Raw genomic sequence first — 26,939 nt, 5'->3', positions numbered from 1 at the left:
TCTGAAATTATGAAAGCTAGATACATTATGAATTCATATCTACCCCTTGTATCCTCCACATATAACAGAAAACCTTGATAAAATTTCATACTAGATATATTTGATTAATTCATTAATAACATTGATTTGACTGGACCCTTCACCAGATTCCTCCACCCTCTCCTTGTGGTGGAGACCCTACTGAAAAAAATTACTCTGCTGTCACTCATCCTCCTCCCCATGATGTGGCTGAGTTGTCTACCCACTCTTGATGTTGGGGTTGATAGCCATGCTGCTAGTCTGCTGTCAATGGTTTCTTTTGACCTTGTTGTAAATTGTTGCTTTAGTCTGCATTGTTAACACCTTAGGGCTTGTGGTTTTGTAAGGGACACAACAGCCTTGTTTTGCTGCTTTTAATATCAAAAATACTTATTTGGCTTTTTAGGATATCATGTCATGTTGTACATCATGTAGGATGCTGTTAGGGATACTTTTTAGGATTTTTTGCTCTATTGTAAAACTCTCTAAACCTTAAATATAATTGCAAGGCATTGTTTAATGTTGAAATTTTGACAGGCCTAAATTGTGATGCAAATGGCAGGTGAAGCTTGAAGGTGATATACAACAGGGTATAACTCATTACAAGAAGGCGTTGCTATATAATTGGCATTATGCAGATGCAATGTATAATCTTGGGGTAGCATATGGTGAACAGCTGAAGTTCGACATGGTGAGTTTGAACAGAGTACCAAATATGCCAAATTTGGCCATGCCAATCTCAAAACTTGAGAAGATTATCATCTGTAACTAATTTATGCTCCAATGCTTCATAATTTGTTTCTAAGAGTTTTCGCTTGGTTTGTCTCTGTTTGCATTTTTCTGTGCTTATATGTGCATGTTGGATTCAAGAATGCACTGCATATACCTGCATTGTGGATGAATTTATTTTGCACTGTCTTGAACATGAACATGAACATTTTTGCTTGTTATCTGCCGGTGTTTGAAATTATGAACATGGATAAGTTAACTGCGTCTACTGAGTGCATTTTTCATTGTTTAATGGTCTATATTGAAGGCAATAGTGATGTATGAGCTTGCCTTGCACTTCAATCCACATTGTGCGGAAGCATGCAATAATTTGGGAGTCATTTACAAAGATAGGGATAATCTTGATAAAGCTGTTGAGTGCTATCAGGTGAATTATCCATAAACTTATACTAATGTTTGTGGTTGCAATATCAAAGTCGTGTTATCAGTTGATAAGATTTCTAAATTCCCAATTTCATAATCCATCCATGATTTATAATTGGTATAGTCAAAATTGCATCGTGGGATTTTTATCTAACTTATGAAGTTTACGGATACTTCACAGATGGCTCTGACAATCAAACCTTCTTTCTCACAATCACTTAACAATCTCGGTGTGGTTTACACCGTTCAGGTGTGCTTTGTTTAGATCTATAATTATAACATATACAACTGTCAAATGTTCGGTTCTTTTAAAGAGAACATCACATATTCATAAGACCTAGATTTTTTTGTGACATGCAGGGAAAAATGGATGCAGCTGCAACCATGATTGAAAAGGCTATATTAGCAAATCCAACATATGCGGAAGCTTATAATAACCTAGGTGACTGATTGGAAACTCTTGATTTCTAGTAATTATGCAAATTTTCTGCACATGAGATTCTCATTGCATGGTTGTAATGTGATGTAATACTATTGTATGGCATTGACTATTAATAAGACAATTATTATTGATACACAAAACTAACATTACTCTTGTTGGACATTGCCTTGCAATCTGCTGTTGCTTTGATTTGGGGCAGCAATTGGTTAACAAAATTCTGCTAAGTTTTTGCTCAGAAATATTGTGAAGTTTTAAGAAGAATCAATTCCTACCTAAGTTGCTGATTTGGGTTTGGGGACAGATTCGGGATTCAATGGTTTGGGCAATTTTTTTTTTCCTATTTGGGTCCGTGGGTGGGTTTGTGAGTTTATATATATTAATGCAAAAGAAAAAGAGAAACATACATAATTGTAAAACTAACTTATTCATTTCATGGTATGAATAAATCAATGTTACTTGATCATTGATCATTAATCAATTCTAAATGTCAAAGATAAACATTAAATACTCGCTTATTAATCTATGTTATTGATTGTAAAGAAAATCATACATTGAATTACTAAATTGCAAAATGAAATTTCAAAACATAAACTAGTTTATCAGATTGACAAATAATAAAGTTTGAAACATAATGATAAATGACAAATGTTTAATAGTTTATCAATGATATGCCCTAGATGCTCTCACATCCTCCTCGTGGTCCTCCTCAACATCTAGCAAGGCAATTCTAGCTAGATCTTAGACGGTCATATCCAAGTCGAGAGTGTCGTGTAATACATCCCACAACTTCTCTGGCCCCTTCTTATATCTTGGATCCCTGTGTGACAGGAGGCGTCAGTTGTTGTGAATATATACCAACTCCTCTGCTTTCTTGGAACCCAACTGGTTATGCTAAACTGAGTGGATAAAGGAGTATGTACTCTAATTTTGCTCAGCAATAAAAGAGCTCGCAACCTAGAGAGACAACCAACAAAATAAAAAAAAATTAGAAAGTGTAAATTATTAGACCATAAGAATTTAAGAGTGCTAATTCTTCAAGCTAAGTGGCTATAAAAAAAGAGAAAAAAAGAAACTTAAATACTTACTTGTGATTGGATCTTAATGACAAGAAATTGGAGGTACATGTAACCTTGCCCATGGTTACCAATCGAATGGCATCTATTTTACTTTGGTCATTGATGCATCAGGATCTGCATTTTTTTTCTTGAGACGAAGTCTACAAACTCTCTTTTAACATTCGATGCCACCTCAAGATCACTAAAGAGCTTGCTAAATGCCTTCTTATACCCACTAGCAACTTAGGATCTTTGTATGGTGCCACTCTACCAGGGATATGAAGTATCTCACTGCTATAATACCTGGGAGAAACTGCATATGCCAAGTGGTGTAAAGGTTTAGTCATCTTGTTCTAATGATGTAGAACAATTTTTCCACCTTTTTCTAGAACGTTTCCTCAGGATCTTGATCTCTCCTCTAAATGCCTTGGGATGTCAAATGATGTTCATGTAAGTTATCTTGATGTAGTGTTAATAAAAATAGAAATAAAAATCTCTCAATAAATAAGGATAAAGTTTTCTACAAAAATTTAAACATACCATTTTCACTTTGTCTAGCATGGAGTCCATGGCATCATATATCTCCCCCAAACAAGGCTCATCAGTGTTGACAAATTGAAGCATAGAGATGATGGGCTTGGTGAATTCTAATACATATTCCACCCTATTCCAAAAATCATCACTCAAGATCAAATTCTTTACAATTTTTAGCCTTTTCTATATCAACAGGCTTCCATCTACCCCATTGGTTGCTAATAACCATTTTGGACAATGCTTGTTTCACCCTTACAAGTCGTCTAAGGACTAAACAATGCAACATATAAATTTAAATTGTAAGTATATAACACATTTCAAATATGTAAACACAAAAAACATTTTATTCAATTATGTGAAGTATGACACAAAAAGTTAAATGAAACTAAAGAAAGTTTAAAACATACCTTCAATAATTCCAAGCGGGAGAAAAATTCGAAAATTGCTTGTGACATATGGCGGTTTGTCACAAATATTTGGATCTCTTCACCCTCATACACTTTTTTCACCCATTCAATTTGGTTGCCAATTGCTTTCATCACCAAGTTCAAAGAGTGGATGATGCATGGTGTTTAAAAGACATGGTCATATTGTGCTTCTACCAAAGCACTCAACCCTACAAACTTTAGCATTGTCTATTATTACTTGAACAACATTGTCAACTCGTACGACTCTATGGTTTCAATGGGAAGCCCAACAATAAAACTGCATCCTTTACTTGCCTTTCACAATCAACAACCCTCAAAAACATTGCCCTCTTGTGAGAGACAACAATCATATTTATTAATGGATGGTTTTTGCATTCTTTCCATCCATCAGTGACAATACCTAGCCTCGTTTGGATCCAAGGATCTCTTATTAGTTTGAGGAGGGTTTCTACATTTTTTCTCTCATTATGCAATATAGTGGTTCTCAACTTTTCATATCCAGGGCCTTGGTAACCACGAGGTGCTCCATTTATTGCTTGCACCATCTCTCTCCAATATGGTGATCTCATTAGATTGAATGCAACACCATTCGTAAAGAGGCAACACCCAACCTTTATGTTAGCAATTTCTCTCAATTCATTTTGAAATGCCTTATCTAATGGACCTCTCTTGCAGGATGGGGGTGTTTCTATTTCTTCTTCATCCGTAGAAGGGGTAGGTAGGAAAGGATGTTGTCTAGTGGCTGTTTGAGAATGTGGTGTTGGTGGTTTTTGCTTTGTTCTATTTTTTTGCCCCTTTGACACTAACCTATCAGCCTCTTGTTCTTCTTTTAACATGCTTGCTATTTGAGCAGCCGACAACCCCTCCTTATCTCCACCTGGGTGCCCCTCACACATGCTAATCTCTTGACTTGTAGGGCCTATGAAATGATGTTTAACTCAGTAATACGACCTTCTATATTGGGTTTGACAAAAATTGTATTTCAATATATATCGTTCTCCAACACATTGCTCGATTCTTGTTGTATAATTTCATAAAGGAGAACTTTTATCAATTTTAAATCTTTGGGATCCCTCACTCAATGAAGTCTGACTACTGACTCTTGCAATCTATAACAAAAAAAATAAAGTCAAAACTTATACAAAAACTTGATAAAATTTTACAACAATAAAAAAACTAAAAACAAACTATCAAAGAAGCAAAGGGAAGGATGAAATGCATACCTAGAACACAAAACACTCAACACTGATTATTGGAAGGATTTGAGACACCCCAAACAATCTCTACAACCTTCTTTTCAAACTTGCAAAATGGTACCACACCGAAATGAGAGATTACATGACTGAAATGCTTCTTATTAGGCTTCTTTTAGGGTTACCAACAAAAAAAATTAAAAATTTGATTGTTTTATGTTTTTAAAGTCACTTTTTTGGCTCCACGGGCCGGGGGTACGTGTGGGTCCTCCGGGTCTGCAGTGGGTCTGGGCAGGTTCCTTGTCAAGGGCGGATTCGGGCAGATCCATAGTCCCCAAGAGGGAACCTGTCCAGACTTGGGCTTGAACAGTGTCTGAACCTGGCTTTGTAGAAACACTTATAATATCATCTTTGAAATATCTACCTCTAAGAATTTGGTTGAAAGTTTTTTTGATGAATTTAAGTGGGATAAAATGAGCTTTTGAGATTGCTATAATAGTCATGATCTCTTTCTTATTGAGGGAAAAACAATTGTTTATGCAACTTAGCCAAAGGGCTTCAAGGTTTTTAGAAAAAGAATTTGCTTGTTACTTCATCTTTACCCTTTTCTAGAAACCTTGAAGCCCTTTGGCTAAGTTGCATCAACAACTGTTTGTCCCTCATGCTGGGAGTTACAATGCTCTGATACCATTTGTTATGTTTCTCTTTTCGAATGTCCTAGTTTTTGTCCTAAAATTTCAATTCCAATATAATCCATAAAACATATCTTTCCCACTAGGTTTGGGGACATTAACTCAATCATGTGATATAACTAATTTCATTAATGAAATTCCTTTGCAATGTCCTAAATTGGTGTTTACCATCTCATAACCAACGTAACTAAGCTTGAGAGCATGTCATTTTCATATTATGGCAAACTTGTCCACATCGCACAAGCAGCAGGAACATCCAACAATGGACCAGTTCCCTCCTTGGGGTATTCCACAAGTGGCAGGAATGTTAACTATAACCAGTACTCCCCTTTAATCAACCCAATTACCTTGGCCCACAAGAGGCAGGAATGTCAACTATGACCAAATTTGCGCTCTTGTGGTGCCATAATTAATGAAGGGGTGCTATTAAACCACATCTCCCTAACTTATTTGCTCCAACTTATATGTGATTGATGAATAAACACACTCATATAGGTGAATATACAGTCTAACCCTCTTGCACTCCATAACTAGTAATTCATATAATATAATTTATTGTAGATAGGTACGTCAAATGCATTGTTATCCATAATAACCATGTGGCCAGATCAAGTGCAGTGTTATCTATTCTTGCACATAGGTAGATCAAATGCATAAATTTATTTACTTACTGGTTCACAGATGCAATGTCAACAGATGTATTTGTACCTGAAATGAGTGCATTGTCATCTATTATTTCACATAGGCAGATCAAATGCATAAAATTATTAATCTACTTACTGATTCATGGATGCAATGTCAACAGCTGTATATACTTACTGATTCATATTTATCTCTTAAATCAATCTTCTTCATCAAATGGGATTCATCTTTTTTATTTCCTTAATGCCCACTCTTGTTCATCTTCCCAGTCTGCTCGTAAAATCTAAATAATACTCTTTCTCCGAATTCCCTGACATAAATACCATTCCCTTTTGCAATGGTCACAACCTTTCATGGGTACCACCATTTTAGAGTCATAACCTATCATAATTACCACCTTTCAAAAGAGTTGCAACCCTTCAGCATTGCTGCCCTCTGAAAGAGTGACTTTCTTATTTCTTTTCCATTTCCCTCTTTTATTAATCCTTCTTTAATTCTTACGCTCTCTGCTTTCTCTCTTACTCTTTCTTTCAAATGACTTGTCCTTCCATTTATATCTTTTGCTGAGAGAGTCATAACTTTTCATTGCATATCTCTTTGACCTTTAATTAAACTTAATTAACCTTTAAGAATATGATTATAGGATTATATTTTTTATTATTCATTTGTTATTATACTTTAATTTTATTATTATTTATTAATAAATTCTATTTCTGAAAAGGGACATTAGACAGTTTGGGTACGCCTAGATGCCCCCCAACTGTCCCAAAGATGGCTGGCCATTTCGTTTTTTCCCCCAGACTTTTCCAAGCATAAAATAGTGAAACTATTATTTTGTTTGTTTTTTCCTTTTATGTTTAGGATATTGAGGAACCAAAGAGGAGGGGTTGGGCAAACTTTTAGTCTTTGGGTATTTATATCATTGATGCATTAGTATTTATATCATATACATATTGACTGTTTGATATGAATTATGGAACTGCTTGACATGAATCAAAGACTGGATACACCTCAGAATGAACTGTTAATCCATATTCTTCCACCAGAGAACAGACTTCCATTCACTGCCACATCACTCTCTTTCGACTGTCGAACATCAGAAACAACAAATACTTGAGAAACTCGTGAATTTTATTTGTTGTGTTATACTAAGAACTTTTGAATCATTGATAATATTATGTATGCTAATATGATTACATTTGCAACTTTGTCAATGTTATTATATGAATATCTGAGAACAACCTTTAAAACCCTGTCTGTCACACGTGCCCCCCGTCCATTGCGGAAGTGTGGCAAGACATAGGTGTTTAGACGTATCATCTAACTAATTAGAATTTATGAGGTTTACTTTAACAGAAAATCTTCTTATGAATCCCTAAATTATTGAACATAAAAATAGAAATCAGTAAGTTCGCCTTGTCTTTTGGCATAAAGCTTTTATCAATTGAGTGGGTGTGCTGCAAGGTAGTAGCTTGTGCTAGTAACCTATATGCTATAAATGTAATTCTCAGTACTGAGAATCAATTTCATATATGGATTGCAATTACACACACACACGCACACACACACACACACACAACAACCTGTTCAAACCGCAATATACTTTATTCAAGTTGGTCTTTAGTTTTTGAATCCTAGTGACCAAGTTCCGCATCTGTGGCTTTTTTGGTTTTTAGTTTTATTTTAGGTGGTCAAGCCTTATAGTTGGACTCAGAGATTCTTCCCAAAATTTTCTTTGTGAGGGACTCGGTCCATCTTGACTTTTCTCAGGCCACTCTCCACCTCTATGGTAGATTTATGTTGATTTGAAATCACTGAACTCACTCTCTGGGTTAATAATTATATGCTCTGTAATTTACTTACAAAACGGAATTCATTGCAGCAGTTTTCAGCACAAAAAGATTTATGAAGCCTTGACATTTTGTCCCTTTTTTAAAACTGAGTATCACCTTTTTGACTTCACAACAATTTTGTGTGCTTCAGAACGTTCTTGAGGATTCATTTAGAATTCAATAGTTCTTCGGAATCCTTGTCTAGCAAACAAATAATTTATATGATTTTATTAAAGATTAAATTAGGATTTAATTTATATGATTTTATTAAAGATTAAATTAGGATTTATTTATCTAGATGATATTCTAGTAATTGTAGTCTGTTTGATGGTAATGAGCTTTGGTCACAGATAGTTATTTTTCTTCTTTAATCTTTATTATTGTTGCAAGCATTGTTATATTTGGAGATGTTTTCCTGCTCTTTTTTGAAGCTAATTAATATCATGTTAACCATGCACATTTTTGGTTATGATTTCACAGGGGTTTTGCATAGGGATGCAGGTAATATTACTCTTGCAATAGAGGCATACGAACAATGTTTGCAAATAGATCCCGACTCCAGAAATGCTGGTCAAGTATGTTTTTAGTTGGAATTGTTTGTTTATATATTGTAAATACTAAATAAATGACAGTTGTGAAAAGATACAAGTATAATTGAATAGTTTGCAAATAGATCCCGACTCCAGAAATGCTGGTCAAGTATGTTTTTAGTTGGAATTGTTTGTTTATATATTGTAAATACTAAATAAATGACAGTTGTGAAAAGATACAAGTATAATTGAATACACAATACCACCCTTTTCAGTTGCAAAAGAATCTAAATACAATTGACCACACATCAATATGCTTATTAAATGTCTTGTATGCCTTGTTAATGTCTACAAAAGCTTAGTTCATATCTTATCTTTCTTCATGTTTGGGTTCAAGAATGCAAATTGGAAATTTATCGTTCTACTGCAATTAGAAAATATAAACCTCTTGCCATAGCAGAGGGTAAAGTATTTAGGCGTTGCCTCTACCTCCACAGGTTTCAAAATTCCATTTCGATCATTGCGAAGATGTTGACCTATGTATTCCATTTGTTTATAACAACTTGAATTTGATTCAATACTGCTCAAGACTTCCAAATGGATTTGATGGAATATTGAAGTGCACAGAATAGGGAGGCCGTACTATTCTGCTATCTGTTTTTTGTTTGAGTGGGTTTTATTCGTTGCTTTTTCTGTTGCTTTTTGTCTTCTCTTTGCAGATTAATAAACATTGCTTTCTAAGTGGCCAATATGTGCTTTCTTCAAAGCTTAGCTTATCTTTCATCTTCTTTTGAGATGATTTACGATGAGACTAAGCTTGTTATCCAAATGCTGTTTTTATCCCTTAAGGTGATGAATTCTTTGTAGAAGTGACTAGTGCTTGTTTTTGGGCTTCGATACTGTGTTTGCATCATGGAAGATATTTAAGAGTAGGAACTTCACAAATCTAATAAAATAATTTTCTGTGAGAAGGGGCCTTCGGTAATTTGAAAAGTTGAACATCAAAGGCGATGACAACACTATATGCATTGGATTGGTAGACACCACATTATTTTGTTGCTTGAGGAGGAATGACATAATTCTGGTTGGAATTGTTGTGGATTACTCCATTCCAGGATGACTTGATTGCGCATGTAAGGTGATACTGTTGTTTGACAATATACTGCTATCACGATAAGATTCTTTTCACTGTTACTCCTGTTAAAGAAGTCTAGAGCTGTTCCTTTAATCTGATAGATGTGAGGTGGAGGTCTTGTACCATGTCGATGATGGTGTATACACCTTAGCCTACAATAGTTGCCTCTATCTGAGCTTAATTAATTTAAATGCCACTTGCTCCATGGTAGTTTTCACCACATATCTGTTCCTTATAGGTTCTTGTTTGAAGAGGACTTTGATAGGTGGTTGTTGTGACATTTTGACTCGGATACCTTGTTCATTGACTTTGAATCTGAGTTATTTTAAAACTTTGCCCTGATCTTATTTGCCTAGAAGTGGGTTTATTCCGGTATCCTGAATTCGGAAGTTGAAAGAAATTCTTGGATGTAGAGGTACAAACCATAATAAGAATTTGTTTATATAAGGGACAATCTGAAAAAAAAGACTGCACTATAGCTTTATATATCTATTGAATGGCTAGTGTTTGAGGATTCCGATGCTTCCTAGCACAATTTAATTGTCTTAGTGGCCTTCTGGTTCCGAAATTATCCACAACATAAAAAGAGATTTCCATGCTTTCCTTTTTACTGACATTGAGGTAAGCTAGTAACAACAATGATGAAATGACGCGAGAAAAGTTTATTTGTCCATTTATCCATAAAAACTTTTAGAATCCTTCTGAGAAGGCTTTGCTAATGGGATTTTATTAACAAGTACAGGTTTCCTCACTTGAGAAGAGAGATTTTTTGTTTTTAAAATGTAGACATTATCTTTTGACATCAATTGATGATAGAGAGCTGAATACCAAAATGGATACACAACTGGGAATTCTTGCTTGCTTTGTAATTTCTCACATGGCCTACAGAAAGTAATGGAAATTTTCACTTAACAGCTTACAAACCTTTTGCCTGTCACATTTAATTCTGTCATGACAAGGCCTTGTCTTGAATTGCTCTATTTTGACCTGAGGTTTGAACTTTTACTAGATTTTGAAGCCCATAGCAGTAGGATTCTGCCAGTGTCCTAAATTCTAGACATTATTACATGTAGAAGCACAAACAGCCATAGTGATTTCAATGATTATTAATTATTATTAAATATAAAATTAGGATTTCTATTGGAGTCACTGCCCTTGAATAGAAGAATTACACAACTATTCATTAACGTCAAAACTACAGATTAAAATGAGAACCTAAAGTTTTCCTGAGATCTTGAACACATACCAGTATGATTCTGCTTGTCTCCTGAATTGTAGATCTATTACATGTTGAAGCAGAAGTCCACAGCGATTTTAAACTTTGTGCCTGACTGTAATAAATACTGATTGGTTTTAGACTAAGTCACAAGGTTCAGGTTCGAGTTCGAGTTCGACAACTATGAAGTTCGATCGAAACTACAGATTAAAATTAGAATTTAAAGTTTTTGAGATCTTGAACACATACCAGTACGATTCTGCTTGTCTCCTGAATTGTAGACCTATTACATGTTGAAGCAGAAGTAACCACAGCGATTTCAAACTTTGTGCCTGACTCTGATAAATACTGGTTGGTTTTAGACTAAGTCACAAGGTTCGGGTTCAAGTTCGACAACTATGAAGTTCGATGAGTGAAAAAAATCGAAAAAAATTCGACATTAAATTTGCCTTATGTAATGTTCAAAAAATATAAATACATGTTATTTATTATTATATGTTTGAGTTTCATTATACAAAAATAAATTGTAATATTTTAATATTGATAAGGAAATAAATTATTAATATTTTAATTATAAATTTGAGTGAATAACAGTAAACATAAATTAATAAAATTCAATAACATAAATGAGAATATTTTAATTGTATTAAATTTTAATATTGTAAATATTTATAACAAATTATACTAACATAAGTTAAAATAAATTATATTCAAACTAAAACATAAAATGCTCAATGGGGAGTTGCAGACCGACGGACATGTCTCTTATCAAAACGCAGAAATAACGAACGGAGTCGTGAGTGCAAACATAGAAATAATGATGGGAGTAGCAGAAGTCATAGAAACGACGGATGATAGTCAGGATTGCAGAGACAACCGCCATCCATGATTTGCAGAGTCCACGATTTCAGAAGTCCAACAACGTTGATAAGTCGTAGACAAATTTTGGGCGAATATTTAGGATTTTTATTTTTAATGGGTTTGCCGAATTTTGAACCTAAAGAAGAAAATTAGGCAAACCCTATTTTTAGATATAATAGGCAGGGATCTATAGGGGCTTGTGCCCTTGAAAAAAAAAATAATATATCTATTCATTTACATTGAAAGTATAGAAAAATAAATCTTCGAGGAAGTACATATAGCTTATACAATTAGAAAAGATCTGCTGTGGCCATACGAAATCAGTACCCAAACGGTCCATTAAACCTATCAACCTATCAACAACAAAGGAAAAAAAGATGAAGCAAAGGCTAGAGACACATTGTACTAAACCACCCACCCTTGTTTGAGAGCCAATTCCTCCACCTTGAGAACACTTTTGTTTGTAGTTTTAGAGATGAGTGTAACTAACACTTCCATTATCAGCTAAGAAAAGGAAAATGATTATTGTAAAGAAATATCCCAATCTTGTGGAGCATTGTGCATAGACAGCCCACAAAAACAAGGAAACGCTAATCACTACCAATCTCCGAGGCGACCATGGTACTGATGGTTTAGAAAGCACACATTCAACACCATAGTTCTCTCCTCACAACATCTATTACATTACATAAATCTTCTCATGTAATGGTGTAAGGATTGAGACTATCTCTCCATCTCAACTATGCGTACTCTAGGCTTGTTGATGTGAGTTTTGTTCCACTACAACATGTAGAATCATATATGTCGTGTTTCAAGGAGAAACACCAAACGCTCAATCCTCGCTTGATATAAGGGCATCTCTCATGCTAAGCTTGCAAAGTAAGATCATGACTTGACTTCAAGGTTTCTTCTTAATTGTGGACTTCGCTCAATTATATGATGTGATATGCTGGTTATCACAAATGGACTTACGCTACTCATTCAATGGATATTCAATGGATGTCAATCTCTATTTCTATTTCTACTAATACTTGTACTATGGATGCAAGGAATCATGGATGAACTTGTACTCTACTAGATGTAATCTCACCAGCGGCTCCACCCACCTAGTGCAAGCTTCTAAGGAATAGACAAATGATTTTCACATCAATATTCACTCTCCAATCCCATCATCTTGATGTAAACCAAAGATTGAACATCAATTGAAGTTAGGTGTTTTCATCGGCTTACCACACAAGGCAACCATACCATCAGCAAAATGCTAGTGGCTTGGATTTGTTCGAGTCAAACAAGTAAACATCCACAACAACTTCCATTCAACTAAACTAATTCAACATGAAATAAATATACTCCAAGTGAAAGATTGCGGAAACCATGCAACACGCCAAAGCAATAATAAGTAATTCACCATGAACAACCAACAATGAATTATCCATTATATTGAAAGCATCATAGAAACAATTTGATCAAGTCTCTCCCTTAGCTATCTACTCTACTTTCATAGCTCTCTACTACCTCCAACCTCTAAGCTAATCTCTAAACCCCTCTTAATCTAATGAATTACAAATGAGAAGGCCTTGGCCTTTTATAGTAGTTCCATTAGAACAAAGGGCCAAGATTGATTCAAGATCGAGGGCTGAGATTTCTTCCCACAAACCCTATTTAGGGTTGCCAAATCTACAACCAATTATGTTGAAGTTGATGAAATATCAACCCCATATCTCCCAAGAATCACTTGCATGCAAACACCTGTCACAGAGAAAGAGAAGCAAAAAACTATGGAGGCTGGAATTGCCAAATCCATAAATAAGACATTCTTGATGAGCAAAAAGAGAGATTGCTATAATCAAAAGTGAATTGTCCCAATGAATGTTTACAATGAAAGATTGTCCTTATAACGGAGATCGAAACCTTGAAAAGGTCTAACCTAAGTTGCATAATAATAATTAATAAAAGAATTAATTATTATATGCCTAAAGTTTAGTTTAGGTAGACAAGAGTTAATTAGAAAACATCTAATTACTCTAATGCCCCCCCCACCCCCTCGTAAGATAAACTTAGAGAGTAGCTAAAAACTTAGAAACTACTACTGAAAGTAGAAAAGGGTTCCGACAACAAAGCCTGATGAGGTACCCAAGCACAACCAAATCTCTAAAAATAGGAGAAATAGAGAAAACCATGTGGGAAAAATCCTACTTGAAAAGGAGATGGAGAACATGCTGAAAGGAGTAGGGAAGGACTGAAGAAGCCTCCAAACTAGGGAATGTCCTAGAAGATGGGAACAAAAGATGATCATGAAGAACATCACTGAAGCATGTAGAAGATGCAAAGTTCTATCAAAAGCAGTTGCTGATCTGAAGAACCTCCACTGAAATAGAACCTGACCAGGTAGAGAAGATTGTAATCTGCATCGAATCAGGAGGCGCACTAAGGTAAACAACTTAACTCAAAGATATAGATGACATGAAACACTAAAGCCTAAAGAGCGGATCAATCGAACCAAGGAAGCACGAGAAACAAAAGAAGAACCCCCCTAATGCAGACAAGGGTGGGGTGATAGGCAATTGGAAAAGTGGGCCAAAAGAACTGCATGTTAAGGAACCACGATCAAGATGCACAAAAGAGTACGTATGTGTGTATTGAGGTGATCAGTCTCGGACATGTCATAAGGCTGATATCATGGAAGGGACACTAAGTGGACAAAGGAAGATGGCAAATAAAGGCAAAATCATCAACCCCCCATGGCACTTTAATCATGAGTAGTGCATGTACAATAAGGTAGTAGTGCATGTACAATAAGGTAGTAGTGCATGTACAATAAGGCACAAGACATAATGAATCCCAAGGATACAACAATCTGCACAAGTGTTCTCAGATGTCACTACTTGAATCAAAAGGCAAAACAAGGCAAAACAACTAAAACGAAAATACAAATGCAATATGACACTTTATCTTAGTGCATTTGCAAATATGCATATAAATGATGTCTAAATAGACTAGAAGAGACATAAGATTAATACAATAGATAGTACAAGTCATGACAAATCATTTGAAGCAACGAAATTGATCCCTAGACCTTAAACAACCAAGATATCTACCAGAATGCAAAAATGCAAAAGATTGAATAGAATGTGCCTGGAGCAGAATTTGGAAAAACAACCAACATCACTAGAAAGAGCTTTGAAAGACCATTCCAATGATATAAAGAATTCTCAAATCGAAGATCAAATGTTCAAGATATGTCTCCTGAAGTGCAAAATTGTAACCTTGGCTTTAACAGCAAAAAAAGTCATTAAAAACATCAAAATTGAAAACTAATTGTACCACTGAGACGGGCTCAGAACTAGCTTTTCGGCGATATCTTGTAAATGGAAAGTAGAGTCCTTATACTCAAGATATGAGCAAAAATGCGAATGTAGGTTCAAACAGAGCCTGAAGAGGTGACAAAAGTTTTGATGCAATGCTGATGTGGTGGTGATGTCAGCAAGTGATGAGCCCAAATTTGATGGGAAAAAGACCATTGAGGCAAAAAAAACCTAGAAAAAGATCCCTGCCTGAAAAAAATCCAGACGTCGGAAATAAGACAATGTGAAAAACAATGTTGCCAGTAAAAGAGCTAGTCCCGGAGTAAGAATTTGGTTGCCAAGGAATAAAGCATGTGTTTTATCATAATTGCCAAATAAGGCAAAACAATGGCCTCAACAATAGATACTAAAACCACATGCATTGATGGACAAAATGTCCCACATCAGAGACACTTTGCAGATAATATGGGTCAAATAAGAAAAAATGCCTACCATTAATTCTCCAATCATACAATCCAAGGTCAATGGGCAAATCTTGGGAAAACCATCGTAGAAGCCTCCAAAAACAATCACAAAATGCTAGTAGAAGATATGGCGTGGAGCATGGTAGACCAAGATTTTGGTGGAAGTGGGGCTAGTGAAGCCAAGGCAAAACAATGCTTCAATAAACCGATATAACCGGGCCCAAATCAAATCACCAAATTGGAGCACCCGAATACCGCCTCAAACTTGGAAGATCCTTCCCCGAGCACATCCAGTCAAAGTTACAAGTCAAGTTAGATCAGAGGGGGAGACTTTGGAGTGGAGGGCCACTGTGGAAGCCGTGAGTGGGCAGTAAATGCCACGTAGGGCCCAAAAAGAGGCCTCCTCAAGCATGCGATGACCAAAGAAAAAAACAGTGTGAAATTTGGCGGACAATCATGGCCAAATAGGCATTAAAATTAGGAGGTAGAATGGTACCCAAGGCAGTCCCTAGATTGATGGTTCTCACCTCCTTTGTTTTTGCTTAAGCGTCACTCTTCAACATCAACGAAAGGTGAAAACAAAGAAGCTTATGTCATAGGATTTAGAAATGGCTCACCTCTAATATCAATGTTGGAAATACCGCATGGAGCCAAAGAAAGAAGGGTAGACAAATCATAAGGAGGAGCCGCCATTAACAAAATATTCCTTTGTCCAGACTGTAATAGGCAACAATAAAGGCGGCAAAACTGATGTCCACCAAATCTGCCCAAAAAAAAATGAATTAAGAACAAAGCGTTGCCAAACCCCCAAAAACGTAAGACGTGCCCAATAATTTGCCCAAAATGCCTCCTCATCTCCACAAACTTCGAGCACAAACCAAAAAGGTCTGGGCGTGGAACTTTGGGTGCATAACACTCTAAAGTCACGCTACAAAATTGTCAATGAACATGAACATGTTCTAGGTACAAAGGACAAGGTGGTCCAATAAAACTTTCATCTCACCCTCCGAGCAACCAAAGAAACTTGACTTGTGTAGAAATGCTTGTTGATGCGAGTTTTGTATCACTCACATAACATATTAGTAATTGAATATTCAATACGGAGTATCAAACATATAATTTCTCTCTTGAAAAGTTATTACTCATGGGATATGAGAATAACTCCAATGTTCCTTACACTTGTGGATGCTCGCTCAGTTTTATTGATGTGATTTGCTGGTAATCACGTAGGCGGCCTTACGCAAATTGTTGAGGATGACTTGGACTTTGATGGGATGATGGAGATGGTGGTTCGGTGTGAATGCTGGATGATTTTGATTGGGAAAGCGATGGTGGTGGAGGGTGAATGGTTCTTATGACTGGTGTTTTTCTAACTCTCTTCTCCTAGATTCTAAGTCCTAAATTACTTGCTATCCTACTCCTACTCCTATGGATGGAAGACTAGCAAATGGACTGGGATCGAACCTAATGAAAGTTAACCAGCGGCCTCACTTCCACGGGTGCAATGATTCAAAGGAAAATTAAACTAGTTTCCCATGCAAGGCTTCCCAACAAGCCGCTAGGATGCAAGCGGTCTAGTATTGATCCCTATCAAACACCTACTAATGCTACCATGCAACTATCCATCTACTTTACTCTTACTTAGCAACTTGAAATGAGACTTGCTTCAACAACTTGAAAAGAAATTTACTCTAACTATTTGGAAGTAGAAACTATGCAATGATACCAAAGGCCCTTAATCACCATGCAAGTCACAACAATGAGAAAGAAATAGCGAATTTAGGTATTATCTTACGCAACAATTTTCTTTGACCCTTACAAATGAGAGCAAATGGCCCTTTTATAGATGTCAAAATTACAACCGACGGTAGAGATCAAAAGCAAAACCGACGATCCAGATTGAATCCTAGAAACCCTAATTAGGGTTGCCACCCCATCGGCCAATGAGAAAATGCCACCTCATCAATGGGCCAATGGAAAAAGTGTAAAAGTGGCAACCAATGAGAAGGCACCGCCCCATTCTAGAAGCAAGAGGAATTGCCACTTGGGTTTACATTAAATAATCTTCTAATATGACTCTCCCCTTTTCTTTCGATCTTTTAGCTAAGGCAATGAACCTAGCTAGTCTTTTGTTGATTTCTTCCATGGGAGGACATGGTGTATACTTCATCTTGAGTTCAGCTGATTTCGCCATGCTACTTGTTGCTTATAGTGTCTTCTCACGATCTTTCTCATACTCCTTTGTGAATCCGATGAAAGCATTTAGGGAGGAAAGGGTGTTCAAATGTTTCTTCTTGATGGCAACCTTTCTTAGCTCATCCAATCTCGATCCAAGTCTTGTCTCATTGATATCCTCTTCCCTGATGTCTTCAAAATCAAGCACCATCCCGACGTCGCTCATCATGGTTGAAATGGAAGTGTTGACGCTTGGGCTGTGCTGTGCCACTGATTCCCGTATCACTTCGAGTATTCTCAATCTGGTAGTCAAGGCAATAAACCAAGATTCAACCGTACCCAATCCTCTCTCATCAACGAACTTGGCCCTCTGCAAATATGTCTCCAACAACTCAATGAATGCCTGTGCTAAATCTTTGATGGGAAGGAAGGCCTTCCACTCTTCTTCAAATAATTTGTACTTGTCTCTAACAGTCACTAATGATCGGAATGTCGAGATGAAGGCAAGAATTTTTTTTTATCTTGGATTGTATCATGGATCCAATCCCTAACTTCATGTAGCTGAGCTGATATCTCTTCCATATTGCTCCTGCTGTCTTGAGGAAGGACTGCGTGGTGCAACTGTTGGATAGGCTGGCAATCTCTCCAATATTTGTTCTTGGCTTCCAACTTTACAATCCTTTCATTTGCCTTCCTCAACCTTTCTCTGATTGAAGCTATACCCTCCTGAATCTCCTCACATTCCATATCATCCGTGTTTCTTCCCAAGTTATGTTCCACTATCTCATATTCCTGGGCCGCAATCTCATCCATTGCCTTATTGACTGTTGGTATAGCAATCTGAACCTTTCGGTGACCATCATTGTTGCTCCTGATTACCTTCGTCACTGTCTTTGCCATTTGTTTTTGGTTCTTGCTATCACCCTTTTCTATTAATCCTCTAATGTCTTCCGCCGTTCGGGTAGTTACTACCTCGCCTCTTGGCATAAGCATTTGCCTTAACCATAGTGGTGTGGTGCATCTCCCCAAATTTGGATTTGGTTTGACTAACAAAGTATCACCAACGGCCTCAGATGCCTGACTTATTGCCTCGATGTCAATTGGCCCATCTTCTTTTCCACCAATTACTACCATATCATCTCCTTGTTGGTTTTCTGAGAAGGGAGTACTCAGTGCTCTTACTATAACCACTTGATTTTGAATCAGAGCTTACTTCCACTGCGGCCCCTTTATCACTTGAATTGACCTCTTGGCTTCTAGCCTCAACTATGCTTTCTCTTGATGGGACTGTGTGCTGTCTCTTGGTCGGTGGTTCTGAATGTTCTTTGCCCTTCTCTACCTCCAAGGCTCTCTTCTTGTCTCTGGCTACTTCTTGTTGCTAGCTACTTCCTTCATTCTTCTGTCCGACTGATTTTGTTTGTCCCTCTTTTGGCTTCATCATCTCATAGGTAAGGGGAATCCTTTGTCTTTGTAGCTTCCTTAGTCTTTCATTATACCACGACTCAGTATGTAAATCTACTCCCCTTGTGACTACCTCCAAGGAAGGATCCTGATGGTCATCCCAATCCACTGGATTCAATTATGTTCCTTCTACAGTATCATAATATTTTCTCAGCACATTTCCATCATCTTCCAGTTGATCGGGAATATCAAGGCCTCTCCATTTGATATCTCTCATCATGTCCACCGACAATTTTGAGAAAGCTAGCTTTCTCACATGAAAGTCATCCTTGGCATTGGCCCAAAAGTCCTCTATAATGGGAACATGCTTAAATTCATTTCCATGAGATACCTTGATAAGACCATTAGAATCAAACCCTTGCCTTGCTCTGTACCATCCTAGATGATACCATTCCAATTCTTTCTCCGCAATTGCAAAGGCGGTCGGATTGGGGCAACTATCATTGCCAATTGCGAGTGAGAAGGTAATGCTTGTTTTACCTTCATTTTTTATTGTTCTATCATAGTGCTCAAGTTGCCTAGCCAATTCCATTAGAACTACCTTGTCTGGTGGGTATCTTGGAAGCCTCTTGGGACAAATTGTACTCCCTGCTACTCTAATGTAGGTGAATTGCAGAAATTGGATGAACCAACTTCCAAACTTCTTTATCTTTGCCTCTGCTTTTGATGAAAGTCTCTTAGCAGGTGTCCCTTGTAGTACCTTTACTGTCTTCATGGCAAAGGCGTCACATAATATCTTGTAATCCTTGTTGTTGTGCAAATGGAGCTGTGGATAGCATTCATGCACCAAATATTGCCCCGACCCCCTGCCAACTTCTCCTAAAGCCTCAAGTCTCGAACTCTTGTACAATCTAGCAATTAGGTAAAACATATAGGATCCCATGTAGAATTGCTTTTGGTTTTGGACAGTTCTAAGTTGCAACTCTAGGTTCTCGCTTATGATCCTAGCCCAATCAAATCTTCTTTTCTCTTTTTCAATTTCATCAATGAAGAAGTACATCTAGTTTTCAAATTGCATACCTTGAGCTAGGCCCATGATTCGATTGAGAAGCACTATGAGATCTCTGTATTCTGACTTCAAGTCTGCCACTGTAAGCCTCGATGATCTGTTGACGCCTTTCCTACCCTCATGTAGCCAATTCTGCTTTAGGTGTGTGAAATAGGCCTCCTGGTTTTCCTAGAATGATTTCGCTGCGTGATCCATCATCACTACTTCATGTTCTTGTATTGGGGAATGTTAAATTTTTTTTTCGATTGCTTGTCCGCTAGTGTTGGCCAACACCCTCTTCCCTTTGCCAAAGATGATGGATTTACTGATTAGATCAAATTGGGATGCACATTCCATAACCAATTTCGAACAAGGCAATGTAGGAGGAAAAGCCGTTGCGTGCACAATTCCACTTCTGTATATCTTCTTTGCCAAGGGGGATTGTCCTTCTTTTAGTTTGTCCTTTACCTGTATCATGTCTACTGTACCGATATTGGTGTCGGTTTTTCACTTCATTTTCGAGAAGAAAGGTGTTTTGGGTATCATATCTTCTTTGTCTTTCTTAGTGTTTGTCCCCTTAGGATTCTTGCTTGTACTAACAGCCTCCATCTCGTCACCTTATTACGGGATGGTAAAGTGGTGGACAATAGACAAGCAGAACCAAGGGAGGCAATCCTTAGACTAGAACGAAAGAAGAAAGTCAGCTTAAGGACCCCTTTCAACTCTAAATGATTAAAAGTCACCTCTACCAATAGCCAGATCTTGACTCTTTTGGATTTAGGATCAGACCTTGAGAATTTCAAATCCTCTTGCAAATCAGAAATTTAAACATTTGAAACTATCCACCATTTGTCCACAAAAATCAGACTTTCCTCATGTATCTCCTCTCCCAACCAAAATCGCCTAACTGTGATATAAAAAGTACAGTCCCAAATGGAGAAAATCAGACCTTCATCATAAACCGCATATGGCACACAAATCAGATCTGCCTTCAAGAAAATGGCAAGAATGTAAAATTCTGTCCTCAAGCTAATTCGTCCAAGCAAGAAGGTGCCCTTTCTTGACGAAATATTGCTATATGTGGGAGAAATCAGTCTTCCCTAGCAGAAATCGCCAAACAATGGAGGAGGGATCTGCTCTCTCAAAATCTTCTAACAATGAAAATTCTTCTTCAAGAGGGAAATTGTCAAGGAAGGAGAAAATCTGCCTTGCAAAATTGCCAAAACAAGAAGAAGATCTGCTCTTGCAAAATCGCTTACACCATGGAGAAGAAAAAAGGAGAAGTGAGGAGAAAATGGGAGAGAGGCCTCCTCTTATACCCAATTTTCCTACTCCCTCCAAGCTGGCCGACTGGGACCCTGGAGCAAAAATAAATAAATTAGTGCACAATATATGGCCCCCAATTAAATGTTAAGCACGAAATTAACTTTGCCAAAATGAAAATTGCTTTTTTAAATTGCCAATTAGTTTCAAATTACAAAAAGAAATTAAATAATGCCTTGGGGGTGTTAAATATTTCCATTTAATGAGGATTTAGTAATTAATACGTCATTAAAATTGGATTTTGGCTAACCAAAAGCTAATTTTCAATATTAAATTACCAGTTTCATTAAAGGTAAAAAGTTTTCAAGGCAATTATAATCTATTAAAGACAATTTTTGCAATTTTTTATCCAAATCGATTTTGCTATGCCATTTAATTTTTTTTTGACAAAAATAAAACCACTTCTAGAGTCTAAAATCAAATTTACAATTTGGCTTCATTTTTACAAAATTAATTTTTTTTCATCAAAGAAAAAACTTAAGATTTTCCAAAATTCAAGTCTAACAAAATTTCTCTTTTAAAAATTATTCAAATTTACACAGTTAATATCCGCCTTTTCAAAAGAAAACCTCTAGTTACAAATTTACAATTTTTTCCTGCCAAGCGTTGCCTATTGAATTTTGTTCGGCCTAAGGATGAAATTGGTCGTTCTGGAAGATCAAGTGAAACCAGGTGAAAATAAGCTAAGCCCCTCCCACTGGCCTAAAGGTGTCTAAGACTCAAAATTAAAAAAAAATAAAATCAAAATTGTTTGACAATCCAAAAATTTGCCTAAGAGATTAAAAAAAGGGGGGGTCCCCAAAAATTTTGGGGCGATGGTTTGAGAACCTCACAACAATGCCGAGCACGAAAAAAATGGCACGAGTAGGGATCCTAATCCAAATCGCAAATTATGGAGAAGATGTGGTAGACTGAGCACGTGGGCCAATCAAGCGTTGAAAAACAATCAGCCGTGTGGCTAAAAGCGTCGTAACAACGGGGTCTCCGTCACCTTCAGATGTTGATAAATTGCCCTTTATTTGACGGTCAAGAGAGGCCACCGAGGCTGCAAAATATGCAGTAGAAGAATGGGGATGTGTCCCAACATATTAACATTATCGCCTTACATACTAGAGAAGAGGGTCGAGAAAGATGATGCCTTATTATTGATAGAGGCTGAGCGCAAAATCTGCAGACCCGATGTGAATAGGAGAGAACAAGGTCCAAACCGAGATGTAGGGTGCCTTTCCAAACAAGGTGGCACCAAATATCAATGAAACCACTGGGAATACTTTCTTCAAAAATTTCTGATAGGTCTCACCAAGTAAATAGACCATGAATCACATGGTAGGCACAAAAAACGTGTGCTAGACGATGCAAGTGCGTAAATCAAAGCGCCCTTCTCCAAAACAAATACCTTGCAGATGTACGTCCCCTCAAAACACCTTCATTTGTTTGGGAAAAAAATCATCACCTCAATTTGCGTGCCTAGGTCAAAATGGCTTTGGTGCAAAATTGTTTTGCCTCAGATTTCAACATTGTCCAAATAGGACTTATTTTATATGGAAATGGGGGTTTTTGAGTGCTTTGAGCTCAACGGTGATGTCTATTTTTGCTCAAATTGCCTCTAAAATCAGTGCCCCCCATATCCAATATCAAATATTGCCCAAAGCTTACATCTAAAAACCAATGCCAAATCTCTCAAGAATAAAACAAGGGCATTAAGATCTGGAGCTCTGATACCATGTTGAAGTTGATGAAAGATAACCCCACAGCTTCCAAGAATCACTTGCATGCAAACACCTGTTACAGAGAAAGAAAGAAGCAAAAAGCTATGGAGGTTGGAATTGTCAGATCCATAGATGAAACATTTTTGATGAGTGAAAAGAGAGATTGCTATAATCAAAATTGAATTGTCTAAATGAATGTTTACAATGAGAGATCATCCTTATAAGGAGATCACAACTCTAAAAAGGTCTAACTTAGGTTGCATAATAATAATTAATAAAAGAATTAATTATTATATGCCTAAAGTTTAGGTTAAGTAGGCTAGAGTTAATTAGAAAATATCTAATTAGTCTAACAAATTACATGAAGGCACCAATTCACGGGCCAATAAGAAAAATACAATGATTTTTCCAACCAATGAGAAAATGAAACACTTGGCACAATTTGATTGACTGTGCTTGAAAATGAAATTTCCTAATTGGAGGAGGCAAACAATTGCCACCTCCTCATCCTTTGGAATTTTCTCATGGAATTGACTTGAATTGCTTGCATCTTTTTGAACTCATGAACTTGATCTTTCTTGATTCTCCTTGCATATGTCCTTATGTAGCTGGATCCTCTGTGCTTTCTTGAATTTCCTCTTGATTCCAATTTGAGTTTGCGAGTTGATAGCTTGAACATGAATCCTTCTTTCTCACTTGAGTCCTTGGATTGAGCCATCTCCTTGTAGTTTCTGCTTGAAGTTTTGAGGCCTTGATCATCACCTTGCCCTCTAGTTTCTCCTTTTGGAATTCACCCTGTCAATTTCTGTTGGCATGATGATGGAGGGTATGTGCACCAACGAAACTCTGATTTTCTAAGATTTTTTGAGAATGAATTTCAATTCAGCCTTTGTCCTTCTTGAATTCACCTTGTAAAGCAAAATAGAAAAACATTAAGCTTGCGAGGGAAAATCTGAAAATAAAATCACATCAATAATAAACAAACTTCATCCTAATTTAAAACCAACCATTTTGCAAAATAGAGACAAATTTTAATCTCATCCCAATCCAAAACCATTTATTATTCTTCTTTTTATATCTAATTTTGGTCGCTTTCTCACTCAGTTTTTGGGTTTTTTTTTGAGAGTTCGAATGGTTTTGGCAATTAAGAAACAATGATGGTTGGGGAAATTTCTGAATATGCGAACTTTCCCCAAGACATGGTGTCCCTAAAATTTCCTCATTTGAACATTCCTTGGTGATACCTTGCTCTACTCTTGTTCCTGGTGTTGCCCTTATGCCATAAATTGATCATCTAATGCCTTAAGAGGATGGCAAGACTTGGGAGACTCAATGTAGGGAAATTTCCTAGGGAAAGAAAATTTCCGAAGATGTGAAATCTCCCCAGGAGGAAAATCCTTTGGAAAACTATCAATTTCCTCCCCTCATCGTTCTAATATTTCAATGCTCAATTTGCTATTGCATAAAAGCCTCCTAAGGCATTTGCACTTCATTTACCCAAAAGGGGGAAGTCTTGAGCTTTTTGGGAGAAACGTGGAGGTAGGGAGATTTATGGAGATGCGAAATTTTCTCAAGAGGGAAATTTCCAAAGATGTGAAATTACGAAGATTCGAAATTTCCCATAGAGGGAAATTTTGAATATGCTAAATTTCTCCAAGACTTGGTTCTCTCACAAACTTCACCAAACACACAAATCCTTCTTTCTTGGACAAAAATTCCATCCTCCACTTGGACTTAGGCTAAATTTTTTTCTCTAAGTGGCACCAATGTGCCCACACAAACCCTGGGAAAAATTACTTCTCAATAAGCTAAGATTGCTGAAACTCACCCCAGACTTGGAGACTCGAAAAAAATGTTGCCAACCAAAATTGCGCAAGACAAAGACTCCTTGCTGAAATGGAAAAAGGGGGTCCCCATTTGCAATGGGGCGATGGTGTGAAAATCACACAACAAGGCCCATTCACTTGTTTAATGTGAAGCACCAACATGTTCTCACTAATATAGAAGGAAGATTTTGAGAAGCCATCACCACATCCCTACATTAGAAAAAAGTCTAATTAGCAACAAACTGCTTTTTGACAATCATTTTGGACCAATATCAATTTTATATGCTAGCTCACCCAAAATGGATTTCATAAACCCAACCATAGTTGGGTCTCTGCATTGGAGAACTCATTTCATCAAACTGCGATGTAGAATTAGCCTAAGATTTTGGATTTGTCATCCCTTGAATGCACATTCATGAATACCAGTGGTATAAGGTAGTAAATACTATTTTAAAATTGTGGTATTATAACATTCATTTGTGTGCTTGTCACAAGTGTTGTAGTTTATTTAATAATTAAATGGTAGTTTTAGAACTTGAACTTTAGTAATGTAACTCTTTTGGTCAGTTTATTTCCAGTGAATTTAAGAAGGGCCTATTCCTTGAAGTCCTTATCACTATGTTTTTGAGCATGGCAAGTGTGGTCTATTTCTTCCACAATTACCCCCAGTAAAAAAGACACATCTAAGCATATCATTTTTTAACTCAAATATTCTTTGTGAAGATGTTATATTGGAGAGGTAAAAGTTTGTCTTGGCCTTGATTAAAATCAAGCATGGCATGACCCTTGTTGAAGATAGCGTCAGGAGGATGAATTTGAGACATTTGATAGTCTCAAGTGATGCATAACGATCAATTAGGAATTATCAACAATAATCAGTTAGGAATTGTCAACAATGATCAATTAGGAATTATCAACAATAATCAGTTAGGAATTATCAACAATGATCAATTAGGAATTATCAACAGTAAACATTGTTGAATAAAAATCCATTTACTAAAGTATTGACTATGTATTTCATTGACTAAACAAGCTAATGCTTACCATGATACCATTAATATTAATCGGTTTTGTATCTACAAACATCGACTAAACATAATGTCATAGAAACTAAAATTATCATAAACAAAAAGACACGAGTCTAAAGTCACAATGAATGGATGCAATGCATTACATTGTGCAAGTACAAGACAACACTCATGTTGTCTTCATCACCATTTGAGTCATCAATGATATTGAAGATTTTATTTCAAGTAGTTTGCACATATATAACTGGAGGTGATATTGAGTTTATTAGAGAAGATACAAATAAATATTGAGATTGTAGAAGGTTCTATATACATCGCAGAGCGTATATATATCTATACACACACGCACACACACTTAATGCAAGCGATTAATATCACAAAAGATAATACTTATACCATAGAGAATAAACAATTACAGGCAGATCATTATTTATATTGTAACAACCATTTTTTTCGGGTCTTAACTAACAACTAGCATATCATAAAAATACAGTTACTAGTCCATATCCATGAGAAGGCAATAATAACAGTTATGTTCATGTGAATGAGATTAATGGTTACAGTTAGTTAAATGGAAATTTCATAACTAAAAATGATAGCATCATCATTAACTCTAAATAAAGAATTTGGGATTTACATACCCTAAATTCTGAAACCGGAATCCGCCTAGGGAAACATCTGCAAAACCTAGGTTAATCCACATACACCACTTAGGGCACACATAGTTGTATCACTATATCATAATGACAAATACCATTTAGGGCATCCAATACCAGTGTAGCATCCCTTTTCTTTCTTTAGCTAACTATGGTAATAACATATAGTTAGAAGATACGTTCATAATCATTATTCACATAAATGAAAGACAAAAATAACAACCATAAGATAAGCCTATCTCATGCCTACAGATGCATTTCATGTTCAAATGGA

At 36.5% G+C, this 26,939-nt stretch overlaps 1 protein-coding gene across 5 annotated transcripts in view; it reads left to right on the top strand.

Moving 5' to 3' along the window:
• SPY (Tetratricopeptide repeat (TPR)-like superfamily protein) overlaps positions 1 to 26,939 on the top strand; it is a 97,176-nt gene that overhangs the window by 15,023 nt on the left and 55,214 nt on the right. For all 5 annotated transcript variants that reach the window (XM_089811832.1, XM_089811833.1, XM_089811831.1 and 2 more), the window contains exons 6-10: positions 581 to 709; positions 1,055 to 1,174; positions 1,352 to 1,420; positions 1,531 to 1,612; positions 8,469 to 8,563. In XM_089811832.1, the coding sequence (XP_089667958.1) occupies positions 581 to 709; positions 1,055 to 1,174; positions 1,352 to 1,420; positions 1,531 to 1,612; positions 8,469 to 8,563 (495 nt within the window). The remainder of the gene's footprint in view (positions 1 to 580; positions 710 to 1,054; positions 1,175 to 1,351; positions 1,421 to 1,530; positions 1,613 to 8,468; positions 8,564 to 26,939) is intronic.

Source organism: Cupressus sempervirens, chromosome 11, assembly GCF_028749045.1.
Source record: "Cupressus sempervirens isolate cs-2001-9-10 chromosome 11, ASM2874904v1, whole genome shotgun sequence".
Taxonomy (NCBI): domain Eukaryota; kingdom Viridiplantae; phylum Streptophyta; class Pinopsida; order Cupressales; family Cupressaceae; genus Cupressus; species Cupressus sempervirens.
Note: the sequence above shows the minus strand (reverse complement) of the source record. Positions and strands in the feature narration are given on the sequence as shown.